The 22,156-nt window shown below is 53.6% G+C and overlaps 2 protein-coding genes across 13 annotated transcripts in view; one reads left to right on the top strand and one right to left on the bottom strand.

Annotated features, from left to right (window-relative positions):
• Positions 1 to 21,268, top strand: part of Mapk8ip3 (mitogen-activated protein kinase 8 interacting protein 3) — a 42,730-nt gene extending 21,462 nt beyond the window's left edge. For 8 of the 12 annotated variants that reach the window (XM_010620494.3, XM_010620485.3, XM_010620493.3 and 5 more), the window contains 27 exons: positions 3,635 to 3,881; positions 4,627 to 4,729; positions 5,232 to 5,350; positions 8,237 to 8,248; positions 8,992 to 9,009; positions 10,081 to 10,138; positions 10,581 to 10,733; positions 11,644 to 11,725; positions 12,865 to 12,995; positions 13,228 to 13,284; positions 13,361 to 13,531; positions 14,407 to 14,533; positions 14,859 to 14,954; positions 15,058 to 15,216; positions 15,788 to 15,953; positions 16,833 to 17,015; positions 17,095 to 17,284; positions 17,406 to 17,525; positions 17,607 to 17,687; positions 17,778 to 17,845; positions 17,992 to 18,140; positions 18,499 to 18,670; positions 18,752 to 18,865; positions 19,007 to 19,045; positions 19,163 to 19,342; positions 19,448 to 19,597; positions 19,674 to 21,268. In XM_010620494.3, the coding sequence (XP_010618796.1) occupies positions 3,635 to 3,881; positions 4,627 to 4,729; positions 5,232 to 5,350; positions 8,237 to 8,248; positions 8,992 to 9,009; positions 10,081 to 10,138; positions 10,581 to 10,733; positions 11,644 to 11,725; positions 12,865 to 12,995; positions 13,228 to 13,284; positions 13,361 to 13,531; positions 14,407 to 14,533; positions 14,859 to 14,954; positions 15,058 to 15,216; positions 15,788 to 15,953; positions 16,833 to 17,015; positions 17,095 to 17,284; positions 17,406 to 17,525; positions 17,607 to 17,687; positions 17,778 to 17,845; positions 17,992 to 18,140; positions 18,499 to 18,670; positions 18,752 to 18,865; positions 19,007 to 19,045; positions 19,163 to 19,342; positions 19,448 to 19,597; positions 19,674 to 19,795 (3,267 nt within the window). In that variant the 3' untranslated portion in view covers positions 19,796 to 21,268. Of the gene's footprint in view, positions 1 to 873; positions 958 to 3,634; positions 3,882 to 4,626; positions 4,730 to 5,231; positions 5,351 to 8,236; positions 8,249 to 8,991; positions 9,010 to 10,080; positions 10,139 to 10,580; positions 10,734 to 11,643; positions 11,726 to 12,864; positions 12,996 to 13,227; positions 13,285 to 13,360; positions 13,532 to 14,406; positions 14,534 to 14,858; positions 14,955 to 15,057; positions 15,217 to 15,787; positions 15,954 to 16,832; positions 17,016 to 17,094; positions 17,285 to 17,405; positions 17,526 to 17,606; positions 17,688 to 17,777; positions 17,846 to 17,991; positions 18,141 to 18,498; positions 18,671 to 18,751; positions 18,866 to 19,006; positions 19,046 to 19,162; positions 19,343 to 19,447; positions 19,598 to 19,673 lie in introns of those variants that run through there. The other 4 variants (XM_010620496.3, XM_010620486.3, XM_010620483.3 and 1 more) reach the window with 4 other exon arrangements.
• An 88-nt stretch (positions 21,269 to 21,356) lies between these two features.
• Nme3 (NME/NM23 nucleoside diphosphate kinase 3) lies at positions 21,357 to 22,156 on the bottom strand (the record flags this gene model as incomplete). Its single annotated transcript, XM_010620783.3, has 4 exons — positions 21,357 to 21,554; positions 21,641 to 21,753; positions 21,832 to 21,933; positions 22,031 to 22,156. Coding segments are annotated over 4 exons (453 nt in total), but the record flags the coding sequence as incomplete, so codon positions are not given.

Here is a 22,156-nt window from a genome sequence, read left to right as displayed (position 1 = left end):
CTGCCTGGAAGGCAGCTGTAGCAGGGTTGTATGCTGGCCACATTGCCAGGTAAGGATGGTCACCTTCCTGGGGCAGAAGAGCTGATCTTAGTTTGGTGAATTTCTCACAGGCCACTGGAGGACTACTGCAGAAGCCAAGCCCTGGTCTTCTGTACTTGGTGGGGCTGGTGGCTGCGGGGCCCAAGGCTTCTTTGGTGTCACTCCTACTGCTGCTCTTGGCAAACTGTCCTGCCTTTTCCAGCTTGCCTGCAGGGGCTGCTGTGTGCTGCTGACACTGTTGAAAAAGGACTCCACTACTTCTGCTTTTGTTCCAGCGAATGAGTGTGTCTCTGAGCTATAGAGACACTCACACCCAGTTCTCACTGTTCTGCCAGTGTTTGTGCCTGGGGAAGAAGACAGTGAGGCCCATGGGGACCCTGCTATCTTCTGGCTTTCTGGGCAAGGACCTGCCATTTACACTGACTACTCTGACTCGCTCACTCTTGCTCACACTGGGTCTGTGGTGGAGGCTTGCCTCATAAGCTTTTGCTGCCATAGAGCACCAATACCTCACTTGACCCTCTAGCCCCCGGGCACCCTGCTTATGCCCATGTCTAGACCAGTCTTTCTTACTATGTCTGTCCTTTCTCTACTACATTGTCTGAACTAGTCTCTCCATAAATCATAGTGTTTTATGTTTTAGTTTGTAGTGTGTTTTGTTTGATTTTTCCTTTTTTAAAAAAAAATATATTTTAAGTTCTTTTTATTTCATTCTCCAAGTTTTAAGGTTTTTCTAATTTCTTAATTTTTTTTGTTGTTTTTTGTTTTGTTTTTTGTTTTTATGTACTGTAGTGTTTTAACCAAACAATTGTGACTACTCATGGTGAGGAATGACCGCTAAGAGTGTGGGTTCTTTGCAATACATTTGGAGGTCACTGCTTCACGTTGATGTTTAGGAGGTTGAGAGGTTTGGCCTAGGTAAGTGGTGGCCAGGGGGTATGCCCTGGGTAAGTGGTAGCCCTATAGAGTAACAGAGCTGGGGTTCTGGGGATGGTGCAGCCAAAAGGCAGAATACCCCACAGTGACCACAAGAGTCACAACAGGTGAGAAGCCTGGCCGTGGAGGAGGAGGTCTGGAAATGTGTATCTGACTCGTGCCCCTGGCTTCTGCCAATACTTCGTAGAGTCACACTGTGACCTATGCTGGACACCATTCTAGGGTACCTAATGCCACTGCTGTGGGATAGTCACAGACTATGTCAGAGCTGCATCCCTGCCTCTCCCAGCCCTTACGATGCAAACTGTAAGGGCTCTCCTTCTTCAAGTTGGGCCTAAGCCTTATTCCCAAGTCCATATCTTTAATTAATTCAGAGAAACTTGAGGAAAGCTGGAACTTGTGCTGGCATGCGGTTTCTCCCCTGGGCACCGCTGACGTTTGGAGCAGGATTGTGCATGGCTGTGGGGCCATCCTGGATGCCGTAAGACATTGAGCAGCATCCCTGGCCTCCATCGCCTCCATGCCAGAGGCACCCCCTCTCCAACTGTGACCAGAAAACTGTTCCCTGTCTTTGCCAAGCGTCTCTGGGGAGCATAGTTACCTATAGTTTAGAGCTGCTACTGTAGAGAAAGATGTGGGATTTTGAGAGGTTTTTTTGTTTTTTGTGTTTTTTTTGGTACCGGGAATTGAATTTGAGACCTTGCACTTGCAAGGCAGGCAGTGGAACCACTGGGCTAAATCTCTGGCCCTCATTGTTTCTAAAAATAATGCTTAAGAACAGCATACACCTAAAAAAAAATGTGGGCCGGGAATTTGGCTTGCAAGCGCAAGGGCCTGAGTTCCATCCGTGGTACCAAAAAACAAAAAACAAAAAACAAAAATTGTAAAATTACACCAAAATACAAAACATTTTGTTTTTAAAATATGACAAAATGTGCAAAAAAAAGCTGTTTATTACATTATAGCAAAATGTGCAACAGCAGTGGTTCTGCCACCTGCCTTGCAAGTGCAAGATCCTGATTTCAATCCCACTACCCCCTACAAAAAAGAACAACATGCAGTGCCACATATGGCATGGCATTTCTAAATGTATTCTTACCTGAACCTAACATTAATTTATAAAGTATTGATACATATAATTATATACAGTGAAACTGAGAATAGAACATTAATAACACTCAGCTCAATTTCAAGCCAGTTCTCTTTTTACGTTGTCATACTGCATCAGACCTAAAAAAAAAAAGTCTCTGTAGAAGAAATGAAGTTTTTGGAAAGGGCCCAAAGGTTACACTGTAGAGTGTAGAGGAGGGAGAATATTCATGCATGGGGAAATCAACTCCTTATGAAAGTTTAGAAAAATAAATGTATTAGTGTATTAGTCAGATTTTCCTTTTCTGAAACAAAATACCTGACAGATTTTGAGACTCCTTGTGTAGAAATTCAAGAGCCTAGTAGTTGGAACCAAAAGCCTGTCCTCTGAGCAAGTGGTGTCCAGTACGGAAGGGCCTTGCCCCAGCCTGGTGAGCAGTGGGTCAGGCAAAGGCAAATCCAAGAACCAGCTGTGATTCAGCAACCTGAGTGAATACTTCTCAGTTCAGGTGCATTCATTGGCTCTAGACATGGCTGCACACTTCCATTCTTTGTCCACTTCTCTGGATGAACATACTTGCCAGGTCTGGGAGCCCATAGAACACAGGTCAGCTGCCTGTCTGGGACATGCTCAGAGAGCTGTCTTTGTCCCTGGCCTCAGCCATACCTCTTCTGCACCACAGGATGGGGCCAGCAGGGAAGCAAGGAGGTGCAAAGGCCTAGGCATGCTATTGAGGGCTATTGAGGGGTTGTCAGTAGTTACGGAGGAATGTTTGGGGGCTGTAATACTGAAACTGTCCAGCATTTTCATCAGGAAAGACTGTGGGAAAACAATATGTTTGTCACATGTCCCATACCATTCAAATAGAATATGTTCTTCCCTAATGAGATTCTTAAGGTAAGTAGTTTGTGATAGCTGAGGCTTTCCCTATCAAATAGTTGTCAATCTCCCATCTGTCAAAATGGAATTTGAGGCCATTTGAATTTGTGCTGATATTCAGGGCGAAACTTCATCTCACTTGAGCTGTGAGATACAGTCCCATGCATCAAGGCCACAGAACTGGTAAAAAGCTGTGGCCCTCTACTGCCCTTGCCTTCTTCCAGAGGCAGAAGGAATAGTAGGACCAGTCCTGTGTATAGCACATCCTTGTCATCCATCCCTCTTAGACAACCCCTTCTGGTCTTTAGCTAGAGCCCTTTGTCCCACCCTGGGCTGCAGCTGGTACCTGACCAACACTGACTGCAAAGATCACCTACCAGTCCTCCTACCATGTATTCTGTGTATACCACCCATGTTCCTCATGTTTTGCTAGACTGTCCTGAGAAGGGTACCAGCTAGAAGCACCATTCCAGACCATTTAGTATGGTGTGGCTGCCAGCAGCAGTTGGCAGACTACTTGGGAGTGACAAGGCTGAAAGAGTTATCAGAGGGACCAGGGTGCAGTATTGTTTGATTGCAGCAAAGTGGCAAAGGAGTAGAGCAGTGGGGCATTGGTGACCACTCCTGGAGCCAAAGCACTGTGGCTTGTGATGGATGACATGTGTCCTTCCTCCATGTGTTTGGCCCTAGTGTCCACATGATGAAATGTCTGAGTCAGGTCAGTCCTCAGCAGCTGCCACACCCAGCACCACGGGCACCAAGTCCAACACACCCACATCTTCTGTGCCCTCAGCGGCAGTCACACCACTCAACGAGAGCCTACAGCCCCTGGGGGATTATGGTAGTGGCTCAAAGAACAGCAAGCAGGCCCGGGAAAAGCGCAACAGCCGAAACATGGAGGTCCAGGTCACCCAAGAGGTGCGGAATGTCAGCATAGGTATGTGCCTGCCCTGTGCCCTAGCCCTACCGAGTCCTACAAGCACTGCTGACCACCTGCTGTCCTCCACACCAGGAAAGGTTCTCTTCCTCTTTGGTTTTTAGTGTTGGCAGATGTAACAATCACCTCAGGCTTCTGTCACAAATGCCACAGATGGGCAGCTTAACAGCAGAAGTTTGTCTCCTCATTGTCCTAAAAAGTAAGATATAGCAGAGCTAGCTTTTCCTGAGGCTGCCCTCCTGCCTTGCAAATGGCTGCCTTCTCACTGTGCCCTCACAGGGTCCTTAACCCTGTGTGTGTCTGTGTCCTCATCTCTTCTCATAAGGACCCCTATCAGATTGGATTAAGGCTGCCCACCCCAGTGACCTCAATTTACTTTGATTACCTCGTGAAAGACCCTGTCTTGTCCATATCTGATCACACTGTCAACATAGGAATTTGGGGGAAGACACACATGAGCATAGAACAATCTAACAGCACACAACTAGACAGAAGATGAGGACATTTGTCCTGTTCCAATTTGACCATGAAAAGGAGGTGCCATTTATGGCTTGCTGAGATCTAAGGATGTAGCAGGATAGGCCCACAACTGAGCTATCCGGGTCTGTCCTGTGCAGATAGGCCTCTGTGGGCCTTCCCCCAGCAGGACTCTAGTGCTGTGCTTGGAGAGGACAGAGGGCAGCTGCAAGCTGGGTGAAGGTAGTGGACTGGCCCCTGCCCCCAGGTTTTCTTTGTTCTGCCCTAGGCATGGGCAGCAGTGACGAATGGTCTGATGTTCAGGACATTATCGACTCTACCCCAGAGCTGGACATGTGCCCAGAAACCCGCCTGGACCACACGGGAAACAGGTACTCACTCAGCAAGGCCCTGAGTCAAGGATAAGTGTTCACCCAAGTTGCTGCCTGTGGTGTCTCCCACCTTACTTGCATCCACGGTACAATGTTGGCTTTGAACATCTGTTAGTTTTCTGTCACCATGATAGAATACATGAGATAATCAGCTTAAAGGAGGACAGGTTTATTTTGGCTCACAAATTTAAGTGTATGGTCACTCAGCCCCCTTTGTTTGGGCATCTTGGTATGGCAGCATATCATGGACCAGGGACCATAGTCCCTTCAAGGCACCCCTTATGACCTCACTTCCTTCCACGCGGTCCACCTCTTAAAGGTTGAACTATCTCCCAGTAGCAGTATGGGCTAGGAACCAAGCCTTTAGCACAAAGGCTTTTCAGGGACATTTTACATCCAATCCATAACAACACTTATGGTGTTGGAAGGTTAGGGAGGGTCCAAGTGAACAGATGATGTATGCTGTCCACTGACTATGCTTTTCCGGTCTTTATCCTCACAGCCCAACCCAGGGGATTGTCAATAAAGCCTTTGGCATCAATACCGACTCCCTGTACCATGAGCTGTCAACAGCTGGATCTGAGGTCATCGGAGATGTGGATGAGGGGGCAGACCTGCTAGGTAAACACAAACAACCCCCTCCTGCAGCTCTGTAATGATGGGGCTTTCTGTTGGCCATCCTGTTGTGAAGAAAAGTTCAGTGTCCCCAGGGACTAGAATTTTTTTTTCCCCCCTTGGGTACTGGGGATTGAACCAAAGGCCTCCTGCATGCTAGGCAAGTGCTCTACTGCTGGGCTACACACCAGCCCCATTTTATTGTATTTATTTTATAGTACTGGGGATTGAACTCAGGGCATGCTGCCACTAAGCTGCATCCCTACTCTTTTTATTTTTAATTTTGAGACAAGATCTCACTAAGTTGCCCAAGCTAGCCTAGAACTTGTGATCCTCCTAACCTGCCTCAGCCTCCTGGGTAGCTTACTGTATGCCATCTGCCATCTTGTTTGACTGTTTGCTTTTTCTTACAGTTTTATAAAGGTAGATTCCTTATACCATTAACTTCACACCCTTATACCAGTTCATGGTTTTTAGTCTACTCATAGATTGTACAAATATTAGCACTAATTTATGAAATCGTCTCACTCTATAAAGAACACCTATGCCCTCAGCACTCATCCCAGCCCTGTTCCAAACCCCTCCTCGACAGTCAATGTACTTTTTCGGGAGTTTTTTTCCTTTGGGTAGTACTGGGGATTGAAGCTGGGGCACTCTACTGAGCTATATCCCTAGCCCTTTTTATTTTTTATTTTGAGACAAGGTCTCTATGTTGCTAAGGTGAGATTTGAATTTACAACCCTCCTGCCTCAGCCTTCCTCAGTGCTTGATCACAAGTATGCAACACCATGTCTGGCTCTGGGGACATCTAATTTTGTTTTGTTTTGTTTTGATCAAACTCAGGACCTTGCTCTTGCAAAGCAAGCGGCGGAACCACTGAGCTAAATTCCTGGCCCCTTCTAGGGACATCTTTAGAGAGTGATCATTTGCTAGCACCTCTGCTGCACACTGCAAATTCACAGAGTCCCTTGCAGTGCTAACATGGCACTGAGCTCCCAGCACTGTCCTCCTGCTGCTTGTGGAGGCCCCTGTGTTCTCTGGCTATCTGTGGGCAACTAAGTGCTGCCTAGGAGGCTTGAGTCACCTTTCTGCCTGCAGCCCTGCTCTTTGAGGAGCTCTGAAGTCCCAGAGTACAGCCTGAGCACCTTCTGCCCTCAGCAGCCATTGTGGGATGGGCTGCAGTGTCAGCGGCATCTCCTTGCTGAGCAAAGAGAGCAGTTCTTCTCCCTGATGATTCTGTCTGCACCCAGTCTCAGGCAGATCCCTAAGGGCTTGTGCTTCTCCTCATAGCTTTGCTGCAGCAGCCACCTCATGCATTCAGGGAGAGGTAGTAGTTCTGCTCCCCGGTCCTTGTTTCTGTTTTTTTTTGGTTTTGTTTTGTTTTGTTTTGATGTTGGGGATCGAACTCAGGACCTTACGCTTGAGAGTGAGGCACGGCACCACTGAGCTAAATCCCCAGTCCTTATTTCTAGTTTTTGCTGCTGTCCTAGGGACCTGTTTTATTTTTACTTTCAGTTTTTATTTTTTATTAGTACAAGCTTGCAGTATATAATGGTTACATGCCTCCTGAGTTGATACACGTACATAACACATCTTAATTCTTTTTTCGTCCCTGTCCCCTCCAGCCACCCCCCTTATCCTAGGGGCCTTTGGCATAAACATGTGCCCACATGTTTTTTTTTGGCTACCAGGAATTGAACTCGGGTCCTTGCACTTGCAAGGCAGACGGCAGAACCCCTGAGCTAAATCCCTGGCCCTTTAATTTTTTATTTTTTATTTTTTCATTATTTGGGTATTTGTTTGTTTTGAGGCAGTGTCTTTCTATGTAGTTCAGTCTGGTTCTGAACTCACTGTGTAGCCCAGGCGGGTCTCAAACTATCCTCTTGCATCAGCCTCACCAGTCCCATCCCAGGATATTTGATGTCCTTTAAGACCGTTATACTCGCTGGGTTAGGTGTGGCCCTAAGTCTGTTTGGGGAAATGTCAGCCATGTTGTACTAGATAGTGAATCCCATGGAAACACTACTTCTGCCCAGCTCAGATACTGAAGGCTATGACAGCTCTAGCCCAGACTTACCACGTGAGGGCCAGACTGGGAACAGAGCAGCATAGGATCTTGTCAGTGAGCTGCCCATGGTGTTTAAGATGTGGGCTGTGCACAGCTGGTGCTGAAGCTACTGACCGGCAGAACCAAGATCTCAAGAACTTCATGTGCCGAGCTGCTGAGCTAAATCCCTGGCCCTCAACTAGGTTTTTAATACTCTTTTCCTCCCTTATGAAGTACATTAACTAGAACAGAGTGGTTTCATCAATTTCTGTGTAAAAAAAAAAGAAGCGTCTTCCCATCCACATCCATTTTCCTCAGCAGCCCACCGTGTGCTCTGAGGGGATACACCACCCCATGCTTTCCACCTCACTTTTTGACTAATTTGTTTCCTCTCTCCCTAGTGGGTCCTTGATCCCTTACTATCCTCGGATCATTTCTCACCCGAGGTCATACCTTCCCATGAGATCTGGGCTGATCAGGGAGCCAGCTTGCTCACTATGGAGGAGCTCCCAAGAAGCTGTACCCCTTTGCATGTGGCTGGTCTCCTTCTGGGTGGGTGACAGGAACAAAGAAGGAGGTTCCTGGCAAAGCCAGAATTACAGTATTCTGGGCCCCTTGGGGACTGAGGATTGCACCCAGGCCTCCCTTCACCTCAGGGCTCTGCCCTGTGGGATATGCCCTGGGCCTCCTGGAATATGTTGTCCTCCACGCCCTTCAGCATGGGAATGGCTGAGTCATTATTGCTTTTTCTTTACTGAGGATTGCTTTATTTGTTGGTTCCAGTCACCAATTGACCTTTGTTGCTTCCTTCCCCATCTTTCTCTGCTTCGCTGGACGTGGCCCAGGGGAGTTCTCAGGTGTGTATCTCTCCTGTCTGTCTCCTAGCACCCCCCCGTGGAGAGCAGCTGGAGTGGGGTGCATACCGTGGGTGCTCCCCTGCTGCTGGCCATCACCAAGGGCTCTGCACTGGCCCTGATTGCTGTTTGGCTGCACTGGGCTGCCCAGCCACTAAAGCCCCGTGCTTTGCTCACCGGCCTGCTACTGCCTGGAAGCTGATCTTGGTTTGCTCCTTTGGCCGATAGCAGGCCCTTGGTATCTGACCCCCTTTTTTTAGGCTGAGAAGACCTCTAGGGAGCCCCTGAGAATGTACCACCCAAGGTCCCTGTGGTACTTGCTAAGCACAACCCAGGGTCCTGCCCCACACAGGTAGCCAGGCTGAGCTGTTACTTTGCAGGGGTCCCTGAAGCCCACCTGCCTCTCTGAGCCCATACCCTGGTTCCAGTCCATTTCCCAGTGTGGATTCCTCCACCCTGTCCTCTCTAGCCCAGCATCCAGGGACAAGATGTTACTAAATTCCCCACAGGTGAATCTGGCTTGGCCGTGTGGTGTGCAGACCAAGGATAAAACTTTTCGGAGGGGATAGCTGGCTCCATCCCGTTTCCTGCCCTCCTATTCCCCACCTGTGATCACCCTAACCCAGCCAGAAGTGACCCTGAAATACTTTCCACCCTGCAGTCTACACAGGCTTAATGCGCTTCTTTTCTTTCCCTCCTCCCCTGCCCTGTTGCCCATCTCCTATGGGACTGGGACGCTCCCGCAGTGCGTGATGATTTTTTTGGTAAGGCCAAGGCCCTGCTTCTTTGGTATTTCTCTTATCTCTGGCTTCCTCTCTCCACCCCATACCTTCTCATGCTTCATGAGCATCTGCTTTGTTCTGCATGGCAGGGGTGGTGGGGTCAGCAGGGGTTGGCTTCAGGCTGTCACGGGAGGCAACACCTTCCTCTGAGCTGCTGTAGGCAGACCCTCAGCTTCCACAGGCCCAAGGCAGACCCCTAAACCAGACAACCCATTGTCCGCAGTGCCCTGTCCACGAGAGGCAGGCCCATGTTTGAGGCAAGTGAGGTCAGAATGGACAGCAGGTGGACCCCTAGCCCAAGCACCCTGTGAGTGTTTTTGTTGTTTTATGACTGCACAGATATGGGGCTGCTTTTCAGAGATCAGATTTGGTACTTAGGGGATTTATGGGACACGCCTGCCGGGAACTTAGTCTGTGGAGTCCACCTTGAAGCCTGGTAGCAGAGAGACTAGGTCAGAAAGGCACCAAGGAGCCCTGTCCTCATGTCCTGTCCCCTCCTTGCCTCCTGTATAGCCCAGGCCCTGCCAGGCCTGCGTGTATCCCTGGTGGAGGGTCATTCCTACCATGGGCCATCCCATCTTTGTGGCTGGGTGTCTCTCTGAGTCATCTGTCCCCTCTCATTGTGGCTTCAGCATCTATTCACCTGGGGGATAGCTCTGAAAGGGACATGTTTATGATTGGCCTGGAAACTGCCACGTCAGGAGAAGCAGCTGCACACGGGCCATTCCAGGCCCTGCTAGCTCACCTACTTCCTGTGCAGAGGGACCTGTGAGAACCACTTCAAGGGCCTCTTGAAGGTTATAAGCTCTAGACTGCCACCGTGGGGACCCTGCCCTGTGTATGTGGGGCACAGGCCTGGCAAGGGAGCCCACTTCCACTGGCTGTGGAGCCCATGGCCAGGACTCTTCTCCGGGTCTAACTTTACCACCCTATGGAGGCTGGCTCTCTGCAAATCAGGGTGAGGGCCCCAGAGAAGTTTGCTCCTTGAGGCAGGTACAGTAGCATCAGGGTGGCCTTAAGTACTCAGGGAAATCTTTACACTTTTCATTGCAGGAATGGGCAAAGAAGTGGGGAATCTGCTGCTGGAGAACTCACAGCTTCTAGAAACCAAGTAAGAAGGCCTCTGTGCCAGACGAAGCAGCCCCCTTGACACACCACAGAGGAAGAACCATAGAGGCTTTTCGGTTACAGGGCCACGTGGCTAGGACCTTTATCATTGTCTCTAGTAGGAGGTACTCAACAGGATTCCTGAGTAATTTCTCTGGAGAGCTTATCTTAAAGACTCTTTGGCTTAGGTGACCAGAATTTGGTGGTCCCACACTCTCAGCCACATTGTTGACCGAGGTGAACCCTCTCAGATAGGAATATGTGGGCCCCTCAAAAGTCCCTATAACAAGAGCAGGGGATTTGGTTCAGTGGTTCCACTGCCTGCCTCGCAAGCACAAGGACCCGAGTTCGATCTCTGATACCAAAAAAAAAAAAAACAAAAAAAACTCTATAACATTTGCACAGGTGTTCTCCTGAAACCCCCCCAATCTTTCTGACTTTTAAAGAAATGCTTTGAATGTGGTGAAGAATGACCTCATTGCAAAGGTCGACCAACTGTCAGGAGAACAGGAGGTCCTGAGGGGGGAGCTGGAAGCAGCCAAGCAGGCCAAGGTCAAACTGGAGAACCGAATCAAAGAGCTGGAAGAAGAGCTAAAAAGGTGAGGGGGTTTGGAGAAAAGCAAGACTCAGTCTCCCAGACAGGGTTTTATAAGCAGCCTACCACTTCTCATCATGTCTCCCTTGAATCTGTTCTAAATCCTGCACCATCTTGAGAGGCCTCTTCTGCCTCAAGTCGTTTTGTGTGTCCATTGATCAGCTCCGTCTGGGGCCCAGCTCCAGCCACTGACCCAAGTCCATTGTCTACCCAGTGCCTGTCGTCCTCATCTCTGTCTTCTTCTGAGCCTGCTATGCGGGGCCTGTCTTACATATTGTCTGTTGGTGAGGGTGGCAGCCTTGGCGACAGCTCTCACCCCATTCCTTCATTAGCAGAGGGAGGCTCTGGCTGCCCTAGTACCCCACATCCCCTCAGCTCCCCAGTCCTCGCATTAGCCAAGGTCTTCTGGCCCCTGGAGTCCTGTGTCCTGGCTCTGGGCCTGTTGCAATGGGAAGAGTAATGCTGAAGAGAGCCGGTGGGAGGCAAGCCTGCTCTGGACTTGCCTGATCTACCTCACCCAGGAGTGTCCCTGTCTCTTCCTGCCTCAGGATTTTTTTTTTTTTCTTAAGATAGTCTTGCTGTGTGGTCTAGCTGGCTTTCTGTTCACTATTGCAAACTCAGGCTGGACTCAACTTCTGGCGATCCTGCCTCAGCCTCCCAGATGCTGGGATTATAGGCATACACAGCCACGCCTGGCCCTCTCAGGCTTTGACTACCTCTTCCTTGGTCAGAACAGCCAGAAGTGTGGGTTTTGGGGTCATATGAGGCAAGGGTGTGAGGGCCTCCTTGGCCCCAGGGAATTGAACAAATCATTCAGAGCCATCATTGGGGTCACTGGGGCAAACCCTGAGCCTGGCATTCATGAGAACATTGCAGGGCCCTCATCTTCTCTGCTTCCTCTTTTTGTCCTGTAGAGTGAAGTCAGAGGCTGTCATTGCTCGCCGTGAGCCCAGAGAAGAGGTGGAGGATGTAAGCAGCTATCTCTGTACAGAATTGGTATATTCCACTATTAACCTGTGGGCATGGGCAGGGGTGGGCAGGGGTGTGGGGTGGGCTTACTAGGACTTGTTAGTTCTCCTGGGCCCTCTCCACCTGTCCTGTGTGACCTTTGAACCTGGTACCTTATGTGCCGGCCCTCCCCTGTGGCTTTGTGGTTGTGCAGTCCAAGCCACTCTCTCTGGTCCCCAAGTGAGTGTGTAGGTGCAGTGCCAGCGTTTGCTGTGCCTTCCCAGGTACTCTGCCCAGGGAGTCACAGTGTTCTGAGAAAAGCCACCTACAGCCTAGATGGGTTAGGGCCTCGACTTGGAGTCCCCGCCTCCTGCAGAACCTGAATGAGCAGGCTGCACTCCTGTGACATGGCCATCTTCCTTTGGAGAGCAAGCTGGGACCCTGGAGTCACATCAGCCCTCAACCTCAGCACTTTATAGCTCAGTCCATGGGGATGTGAAGATAAAGGTCCATGTTGAAGGTTTATGAAATGGTAGCCACTCCTTTCTGCCCACGCTGTGCAGCTTGCACCTCCAGTAGTCCAGGAGAGACAAAGCCTAAAGTAAAAAATGGCTCACTAGACCCCTTGAGTGAGCAGTGGCTGGACTGGGGCTCAGTCCCTTCCAAGCTGAAGTTAGATGTACTAGGCAAGAGGGGCAGGGCACTTTCCCATAGGCGCCCTACTCCCTGCGGCTCTGCTGGGCCTTCCAGCATTGTCCAACACAGCTCGGGGTTGTGAGGAGCACAGTGGTGGACCGCACTCAGGTCTCTCAAACCTCAGGCATTCTGCTAGCGAGACCTTCCTCAGAACTTTCCTTCTTGTATTTCACATGGACCAGTCCCTCCTGTTCTTCACCTGAGGCATTAGGAACCTGTAGGAGGAGCCGCCTGTGTTATACCGGGCATCATGGGACGTTTTAGAAACAGGTGGCCCTTAGGGAACAGGTATCGTCACCATCCGCTTCTCCCCTACCCACGTCCTTCCCACTCTCACTTACCTGAGCTCTGCAGAATATTGGCATTTGGATCCCGCACTTGGAGGCCATGTCCCCCGCTAAGAGACAGGTGTCCCAGAAGGAAGTGAGATGTCTGGACTGACCCTGTCCCTCTTTACTCTGCTGAGCCGCCGGACCCTCTCCCCTCTGCAGGACAAAATCCCCATGGCCCAGCGCCGCCGCTTCACACGGGTGGAGATGGCCCGTGTGCTCATGGAGCGCAACCAATACAAGGAGCGGTTAATGGAGCTACAGGAGGCTGTGCGGTGGACTGAGATGATCAGGTAGATCTTGCTGCCCTCTACTCTGCGGACCCCAGAGATGAGCTCATGTCTCCAGTTGGTGCTGTGGTCCCTGAGTGAGGGGCTGTGCATTATCCCAAATGATGGGGTGAAGCACGACCTTCACTGCCCCTGCCTCCTGCAGTGAGGTGGAAGGGTGCCAGCTCCTCTCTGTGGGGTCCCATGCAAGGGATGCCAGAGGGCTAATAAATTACTTCTTTTGCCTCCCCTGCAGAGCATCCCGAGAGCACCCATCTGTCCAGGAGAAAAAGAAGTCCACCATCTGGCAGTTGTGAGTAGGACACCCTGGGGGACAGGAGGGCGCCCCTAAGGCTCCTGCCACTCACCCTCTGTGCCTCCACTGTCAGCTTCAGCCGCCTCTTCAGCTCCTCCTCAAGCCCTCCTCCAGCCAAGCGGTCCTATCCCTCGGTGAACATCCACTACAAGTCGCCCACCGCTGCCAGCTTCAGCCAGCGCCGCAGCCATGCCCTGTGCCAGATCTCAGCAGGCAGCCGGCCCTTAGAGTTCTTCCCTGATGAGTGAGTGTCCCACAGCCTCTACTGCCCTCTGTTCAGCAAGAGGAAGGGGTGAGACGTGGGAGAGCCCTCTGCCAGGTCCAGAAGCAGGATGTAGAGAGCTTGCCTTCACCTCACTGTGCTGTGAGACGGGTATGCTCACGCCTCGTCCTCCGTAAGGAACATTGCTGGTCTGGTCTGGTCTGGTCTCGCTCTAGTGTTCTGTAACAGATACACTTTGTCAGAGACTACTTTTTTTTTTGAAGACAGGGTCTTGCTGAGTAACTGTTCAGCCTGCCTTGAACTCACTATGTAGCCCAGGCTGGCCTGAACTCACAGCAATCCTCCTGCCTCTGCCTCCGCCTCCGAGTGCTGGGATTATAGCCTGCACCACCAAGCCTGGCAAAGGCTGGATTTTCTGACAGCTCCTCTTCTTAGTCCCTGAGGGTTGTGCTGGGCTCTGTGTGTCCTTATCCCCATCCCCTGCCACTCCCTGTTCTGTACACTGGCCCTGAGCCTTGTGTCCCTGGGTTCTTGAGCATCTGGCTGCATCAAGGAACTTCTTTAGGCATACCTTGAGTGAGGAGCCACTGACTGGATCCAGCCCAGGCTGCAGTGAAGTCTCTGCCAGCTAAACCCGAGGGCCCAGGCAACACAGCAGGCTCCCAGACGGGGACAGATGTTGGGTGTGGCTTCTCAAGCCAGAGTCACATTCCATCCTGGAGATGACTCTCTGTCAGATGGGGCCCAGTGGCCAGTAAAAGACAAAGGGAGACTTCCATAGGATCCTAGGTAGGACAGGTGCCCTGTAAGGTAGCCCTGTGGGCTCTGTGTGTCCTGGGCTCGCACAGGCCATTCCTCTTGGACAAGGACATGGCCTTTCGTTCCTTCCCTCCCAGTGACTGCACATCCTCTGTCCGGAGGGAGCAGAAGCGGGAGCAGTACCGCCAGGTGCGCGAGCACGTCCGTAATGATGACGGGAGGCTACAGGCCTGTGGCTGGAGCCTGCCAGCCAAGTACAAGCAGGTGTGTGTAGGGGAAGTACTGGAGGAAGGGCATTGGAGGGAATAGAGATGGTCAAAGGTGATAGGCAGGACTGAGGTACAGTGAGGGTGTGCAGGGCCAGACTGGTACCTACCCCTCAGCCTGACCAGGGCAGACCTCAACCCTGGGGGAGAGAGCAAGCTGGAGCTCTGCAGCCCCTGTTGCTCCCTGCTCAGGCCTGGAGGACCAGGCTCCTGCCCAGTGTGCCGTCTGTGTCAGAAGCGAGCAGGCTTGGCTGACCTGGGGTTCTGAAGGATGAGTGCCCGCCCCTGGCCTTGTGCTCACAGTGCCTTCCCACTCTGTATAGCTGAGTCCCAATGGAGGCCAGGAAGACACACGGATGAAGAACGTGCCTGTCCCTGTGTATTGCCGCCCTCTGGTAGAGAAGGACCCTACCATGAAGGTGAGCCCAGAGGGCCCCACATGACCTCCCCCAGAAGCTGAGCAGCAGATCTGGGAGGTGGGCAGGGGAGCTGTATGTCAGACCCCACGCCTTAATCTTGCAGCTGTGGTGTGCTGCTGGTGTCAACCTGAGTGGGTGGAAGCCAAGTGAGGAGGATTCTGGAAATGGAGTCAAGCCCATGCCAGGCCGTGACCCTCTGACTTGTGACCGGGAAGTGGAAGACGAACCCAAGAGCAATCACACGTCCCCAGAGAGGAAGAAGGTCAGTGTGGCAACAGGACTCTCCTGCCATCTCCCCGTGCATTGTCTGGAAAGTGTGCTACAGGGCAGGCTGGAAAGGACAGAGCTAGAGGATGCTGGGATGGTGCCTACTGTGAGGCTGAGTGGAGGAGGCAGCTACTTTGGAAGTCAGGGTTAGTTTCTTCTCCAGGGATAGGCCTGGGCAGAGCTGCATCTGGCTCTCACCAGGAACCCAGGAGTTAGGAGTGCAGTCCAGCAGGCTGCTGGAGCTGTGGTGGATGTTACTGTCTCAGTGCCCACTTGGAGTCAAAAGCAGATGTTTCTTGATTCATGCAGAGGAGTAAACAATGGAATGGGCTGAATGTGGGAGGGGGCAAAAGGCTTCATGGTTGGAGCCCAAAGGATAGTTTTATATACCAGCTTAATGTGGGGACCGGGTATTTCTCTTAGAAGTGAACCATCTAGACATGGTTCTGAGCTCTCTGGGCTACAGGCAAGGACAGCCATGTCCTCTGCAGCCATGGTCAAGGAAAGATCCTGTGAGATCCCAGAAGACTCCTGGACACCAGCCCTATGTCTATGCTCTGAAACAGGCAAAGGAGCTGCCAGACACAGATGCTACCTCCAGCCGGGTATGGATCCTCACCAGCACCCTGACCACCAGCAAGGTGGTGATCATTGATGCCAACCAGCCGGGCACCGTTGTAGACCAGTTCACAGTCTGCAATGCCCATGTCCTGTGTATCTCCAGCATTCCTGGTGAGTCCTGAGCCCTGCACCACCAGGCACCACCCTCGGGTGGGTGGGCACAGCCCTTCCAAGCTGGTGTTCAGGGAGGGTAGTTCTTTATTTATACCAAGGGATGACTAGGATGTTAAGTTAATGGGGACAAGATTGTGGCCTGCAAAGTATGTAAGTGGACAGTGGGAGGTGGTCAGGCCAAGTCAAGTGAGATCCTGCGGCACATGTCTAGGGGGAAGCTTGCTGGTGACCTTGTTCTGCCATTGCTGGTGCTGACTCAGAGGAGAGCTTGCAGTTACACTTAGCTGGTTAGAAGTGACAGGTGGGCACAGCATGGGCCAAACTAAAATATTGCTTAGAAGCAATAAGAAAAGTTTTCTTTGTGATAAAAGTGAATCTTCACTAGGCTCAAGTCCCATTGCCTTACTGAGGGCCGGAGAGATGGGTACAAGTGAAGGGTTTGGCTTCTTCTCCTTGGGCAGCAGCATCTGTGACTTCCTGGGTGAAGAGAAATGGGTGATGAGGGCCCTGTGGGTCTCAGGTGTAAAACCTTAGCTCCTTAAAGTTCTTTCGGGTTTGGCACATGACATGATGCTGTTTGTTTGGAGCACCAGACCCTCCTTTCTTGGTTCCCTTTGGCCTGGGGGCCCCACCCAGCACAACATGCTCGCTGGCCTCCCAGGTCTCTGTGTGGATGTCCCAATGGAGTCAGAGTACTGCCAACGGTGGAGGCTTGGCTGGCTCAGCCTAGAACCTGGGCCCACCTGGTAGAATGTGGAACACTGGCCACGTGGATGGTATCCATCTCTCCCGCTGCCTCCATGGGGCTGAACTCTGGTGTGGCCTTAAGCTACTAGGCTCTTTGGCATGACTAACAGGCTGTGACTTTCCTCCCAGCGGCCAGTGACAGCGACTACCCCCCAGGGGAGATGTTCCTGGACAGTGACATGAATCCTGAGGACTCCAGCACTGATGGTGTGTTGGCTGGCATTACACTGGTGGGCTGTGCCACTCGCTGCAATGTGCCACGTAGCAACTGCTCCTCTAGAGGGGACACCCCAGTTCTGGACAAGGGCCAAGGTGAGTCTTGGGCAACCTTCTCTCCATCCACCTTGTTTCTCCCATCTCTGCCCAGCCAAGCTTACCCCTCCTTCCATAGGAGAGGTGGCTGCCACTGCCAGTGGGAAGGTGAATCCATCCCAGTCCACAGAGGAGGCCACAGAAGCTACGGAGGTGCCAGACCCTGGGTCCAGTGAGCCAGAAGCAGCTGCAGTGCGGCCTGGGCCCCTCACAGAGCATGTCTTCACCGACCCAGCACCTGCCCCACCCTCCAGCACTCAGCCTGGCAGGTGGGCTCTCTCAGGTCCAGCAAGACAGAAATGGAGGGGAGACTGGCAGAGGTGGAAGGGTCTCAGGGAAGGGGTCAGGCACAATTTTCGGGCTACCGTGGAGCCACCGTCCTTCTTGCAGTGAGAATGGGCCAGAGGTCGATGGCAACAATGTACAGCCTCAGCCAGAACCCACCGGGGACCCCTCAGCACCAAGCAGCAGTGCCGCACCGACCATGTGGCTGGGAGCCCAGAATGGCTGGTAACCTGGCTAGGGCAAGGTTGGAGGGTCCCTGGCTTCACCTGCCCTTGTGTGCATGCCCACCTCAGCCTCCTTCCACAGGTTGTATGTGCACTCAGCTGTGGCCAACTGGAAGAAGTGTCTGCACTCCATCAAGCTGAAGGACTCCGTGCTGAGCCTGGTGTATGCGACCCCACACCGAGGGCTGGGGGTCAGATGGGGGCCCGAGTGGCGTGATTAGCCTGAGCCTGGCTCACTGCCTTTTCATTCCAGGCATGTCAAAGGCCGTGTGCTCGTGGCTCTCGCAGATGGGACTCTGGCCATCTTCCACCGTGGTGAGGGTAAGGTTTGGTGGTCCTGCTGCGTTTGGCCAGGGTGCTCCTCTGGGTCCCTGGAGCTGGCCTCAGCCTGGCAGTGGGTTCTCCACCCCTACCCATGAGTAGAGGGACCCCAGCCAGCCTGAGCAGGTGTCATGGGCTTTCTCTAGATGGCCAGTGGGACCTGAGCAATTACCACCTGATGGACCTGGGCCACCCCCACCACTCTATCCGATGCATGGCTGTCGTGTACGACCGCGTCTGGTGTGGTTATAAGAACAAGGTGCACGTCATCCAGCCCAAGACAATGCAGATCGAGGCGAGTGCTCACCACCAGTGTGGCTCCAGGGAGGGGAGGGAGGCCAAGTGGGGAACCACGCAGAGAAACTGCTCCTTTGTTCAGAGGCATGGGCAAGTCAAATGTAGCTGGGCTATCACTGTCAGTCTGTTGAGCCTGCTCTGTGCTTTGTACCCTTAAAACGGAAGTCAAGGACACACACCTCTCCTGTGGTTTGGCCTTAGTCCAGGGCCTAGACCCTTGGAACAATGCAGATGCTGGATCAGAGGCTGGAGTGGGCTAAATAGATATTGGGGTCCCTGGGGCTTTGGCAGGTTCAGGGTCCCCTCCCCATTCTCTCCTCCCTCAGCCCCACTGATTGGCTGCCATGACCCCACAGAAGTCATTTGATGCCCATCCAAGACGGGAGAGCCAGGTGCGGCAGTTGGCATGGATTGGTGATGGGGTGTGGGTGTCTATCCGCTTGGACTCCACCTTGCGGCTCTACCATGCCCATACCCACCAGCACCTGCAGGATGTGGACATTGAGCCCTACGTCAGCAAGATGCTGGGTGAGGGGTGACACTGGGTAGGAGCAGGGTGGGGACGGTAACACGGGCCACACTGACTCAGCCTCTCCTGCTCCCACCCAGGCACAGGCAAGCTGGGCTTCTCTTTTGTGCGCATCACAGCTCTGCTCATCGCAGGCAACCGCCTCTGGGTGGGCACCGGCAATGGGGTTGTCATCTCCATTCCGCTGACTGAGAGTGAGTGACAGCAACCTGGGATACCTGTGATGGCTACTCCTAAAGGGCACATGTCAGGATGGGGTCGGGGAGGCCACACAGACCCAGGTGGACCCGGCCACCCTGGCTGTAGCCACACTCAATCTCTGCTCTCCTCACCAGCTGTGGTCCTGCATCGAGGCCAGCTCCTAGGGCTCCGGGGTGAGTACACAGCCCAAGGTGGTCACTCTGCTCCCCTCCTGTCCTTTCTCTTCCTTCCCTTCCTCCCCCCACCCCCTTGCTGGAAATGAGGTGGCTTAGTGCCCTCTGTATCTCCAGCCAATAAGACATCTCCCACATCTGGGGAGGGCGCTCGCCCAGGGGGCGTCATCCATGTGTACGGGGATGACAGCAGTGACAAATCAGCCAGCAGCTTCATCCCTTACTGCTCCATGGCTCAGGCCCAGCTCTGTTTCCACGGGCACCGTGATGCTGTCAAATTCTTTGTCTCAGTGCCAGGTGAGGGGTCACCCTGCCCACCCCAGTGCCCGCCCACCACTGTAGGGGTACAGTGGTAGCCCCTCCAGGAGGCTGCCATGCTGAGGCCTTTCTGCCCCGTGACAGGGAATGTGCTGGCCACCCTCAATGGCAGTGTTCTGGACAGTCCCTCTGAGGGCCCCGGGCCTGCTGCACCTGCTGTAGACGCTGAGGGCCAGAAGCTGAAGAACGCACTAGTGCTGAGTGGTGGTGAAGGCTACATCGACTTCCGCATTGGTGAGCAGGCACTGCCCAGGGCAGGGTCATGGGTGTTAGCCGGCAGGAGCTGCCCCTAACTGCTGTGACTCTCCAGGGGACGGAGAGGATGACGAGACAGAGGAAGGTGCAGGGGACATCAGCCAGGTGAAGCCCGTGCTGTCCAAGGCAGAGCGCAGTCACATCATCGTGTGGCAGGTGTCCTACACCCCAGAGTGAGGCCACTGCCCCAACTCTCCACCCTGCCTGACGCCAATGTGTACATAGGACCCCTGCCTGCCTGCCCTTTGTCTCCTCCCCTGGGGCAGCTAGGCACCTCACCACCCCCTCCTAACCTCTCAACTTGCAGCTTTCACCTGAAGTCCAGCCCCCTCCACCCAGCTGGCAGGGAGAGGGGTGATACGGGTCACAGGAAGGGAGGCAGGGATCAGGTAGTGTTCCCAGCAGGGAGAGGAGAACCTCTGAGAACACCTTCTCCCCAACAGTACCTGGCTGGCACCCAGCCCAGTGTCACAAAGTCTCAAAGGCACTTCAGGGTAGGGATAAGGCCAAGGTGTCTTGGGCAGCCCTGGTCCCTCTGTGGGCTCCCCACTCCTGGCACCCCCACGGCAAGAGCAGTGGATTTGAGCTGCCAAGTCTTCCTACCCTGAGTCCAACTGCTTTGCATGCTGCCCATGGGAGTGGGGTCCCTCGGCCCCCCAGGCTCTTGCTCTCCCCCTAAGGGGACCAGGCCAAGTAACCATCCTGTGTCCAGGGAGGCGGGGCTCAGGCTGCTTGGACCCCAGCCAGCCTTCTGTGGGTATCCCTCATCCACAAATATCATTCCCTCAGCCCTATCCAGCCTCCCCTGGGATCTGGCATTAAAGTTTGGGGCCAGGCTCCCCAGGGCAGCTTCTTCAGAAGACAAACCAGGTGCCATCCAGTCCACCCCTTGCTGACCCATGTCCTCCCTCGCTCACCTTGGAAGAGCAGGATCCTAGAGTCGAACCCCTCCCTGAAGCCCCTAGGGTAGAATTTCTCAGGCTGCCAGGGCAGGCCCAGGCCTCAGGAAAGAGGTCTGTGGCCTCTCCTGGGCAGGTAAGGGGGCTTGGTCCAGAGTGCAGGCTCAGCCTCAGGTTGATGGGGGTGGTGTGCTCTTGGGATCTGTCCCCTGCACAGGGCTCCGAGAAGCCCAGCTCCCAGACATGCACTAAGTGCCTAGGGTTGCCCGCTTTGGCCTGCTCCCATGAAGAGCAACTGGTGAGGGGCTGCCCAGCAGAGGCCAGAGGACAAAGACAGGGCCACTGCAGCAGGCCCTGGGCTTCCCTCCTTACCCACCTTCCCAGCCCAGGCCTTACTCCTCCTCCAAGGCACTGATCAGGGCAGTGTGGCCCCTGCTACCCACCACCCCCTAGAGAAGCACAGATCTTAGGGCGCAATGCCATGAGCCCAGCTGGCCACCACAAGCTGCGGCCACATGTAGCTGCAGGCTTCTCCCTGCCACCCTGCCACCTCTCCACTGTGATGTATGTCCCTGTCTGTCCCCACAGGAGCTGAAGTGACTGGGTGTAGAGGGTGGGTGGAGCTGGAGAAAGGGGCTAGTGCAGTTCTCCTCAGGCTTTGTTCGGTCCTGCAAGTGAACCCACGTATCTGCTCTGTATGTAATAAACGTCTTGACACAACGCCTCTGCCTCCCCAGGACCAGGCCACTGCGCGCTCGGGCTTTTCTGTTTATTATGAAAACATTGATAATGATGGATGAGAAGAGTGTGATGATTCCAGGTGCTGTGGGCTCTGCTGCAAAGTAGCTGGTTGTCCCAGGTGGCCTGCACCCACTGCTTAGGGGACAGTGGTAGTGGTCTCCCACCAGGCCAGCTGCTCCTACTCCTACAACCAGTGTGAGGCGCTGTCCTCCCAGCACAAGATCTCCTCCACGCGAAACCAGAGTGCGATCTCGCGGCGGGCACTCTCTACTGAGTCGCTGCCATGGATCAAGTTCCTGGGGGAGCGCAGAGTGGAATGAGCCGGCTGAGAGGGGCCAACGGGCAGGGTGTGAGGAGGCGGGATAGGGTAACTGCACCTTACTTGCCAACCTCTACACAGAAATCCCCTCGGATGGTGCCAGGCTCGGCATCCAGTGGGTCCGTGGCCCCAATAAGGACTTTTGAGACGCGCACAACGTCCAGCCCTTGCCATACCTGCGTGGGGGATTAGAGGTGTTGCGTGGGCAGAGCCCTGGGGCCAAGGCACCAGCCTACCCACCGCTGGAAACTCACCATGGCCACCACGGGCCCAGAGCCCATGTATCTGACCAGGCAATCGTAGAAGGGGTGTGTGCGCAGGTCCGCGTAGTGCTCCCGCAGCAGTTCCTCGGAGACCTGGGGGAGGGACGGCCGCATGCACCCCGGCCCGTGTTCCCATCCCGCTTGCCCCCAGCGGCGTGCCCTGCACTGCCTGCCCCCCACGCCCGCGTACCTGCACCAGCTTCAGTGCCACCAGCTTCAAGCCCATCCCCTCGAAGCGCCGCACTATCTCTCCCACCAACCGCCGCTGCACCCCGTCGGGCTTTACAGCCAAAAAGGTGCGCTCCTGCACGCCACG

Source organism: Fukomys damarensis, unplaced genomic scaffold (genome assembly GCF_012274545.1).
Source record: "Fukomys damarensis isolate Sample0158 unplaced genomic scaffold, DMR_v1.0_HiC HiC_scaffold_34, whole genome shotgun sequence".
NCBI classification, from domain to species: Eukaryota; Metazoa; Chordata; class Mammalia; order Rodentia; family Bathyergidae; genus Fukomys; species Fukomys damarensis.
Note: the sequence above shows the minus strand (reverse complement) of the source record. Positions and strands in the feature narration are given on the sequence as shown.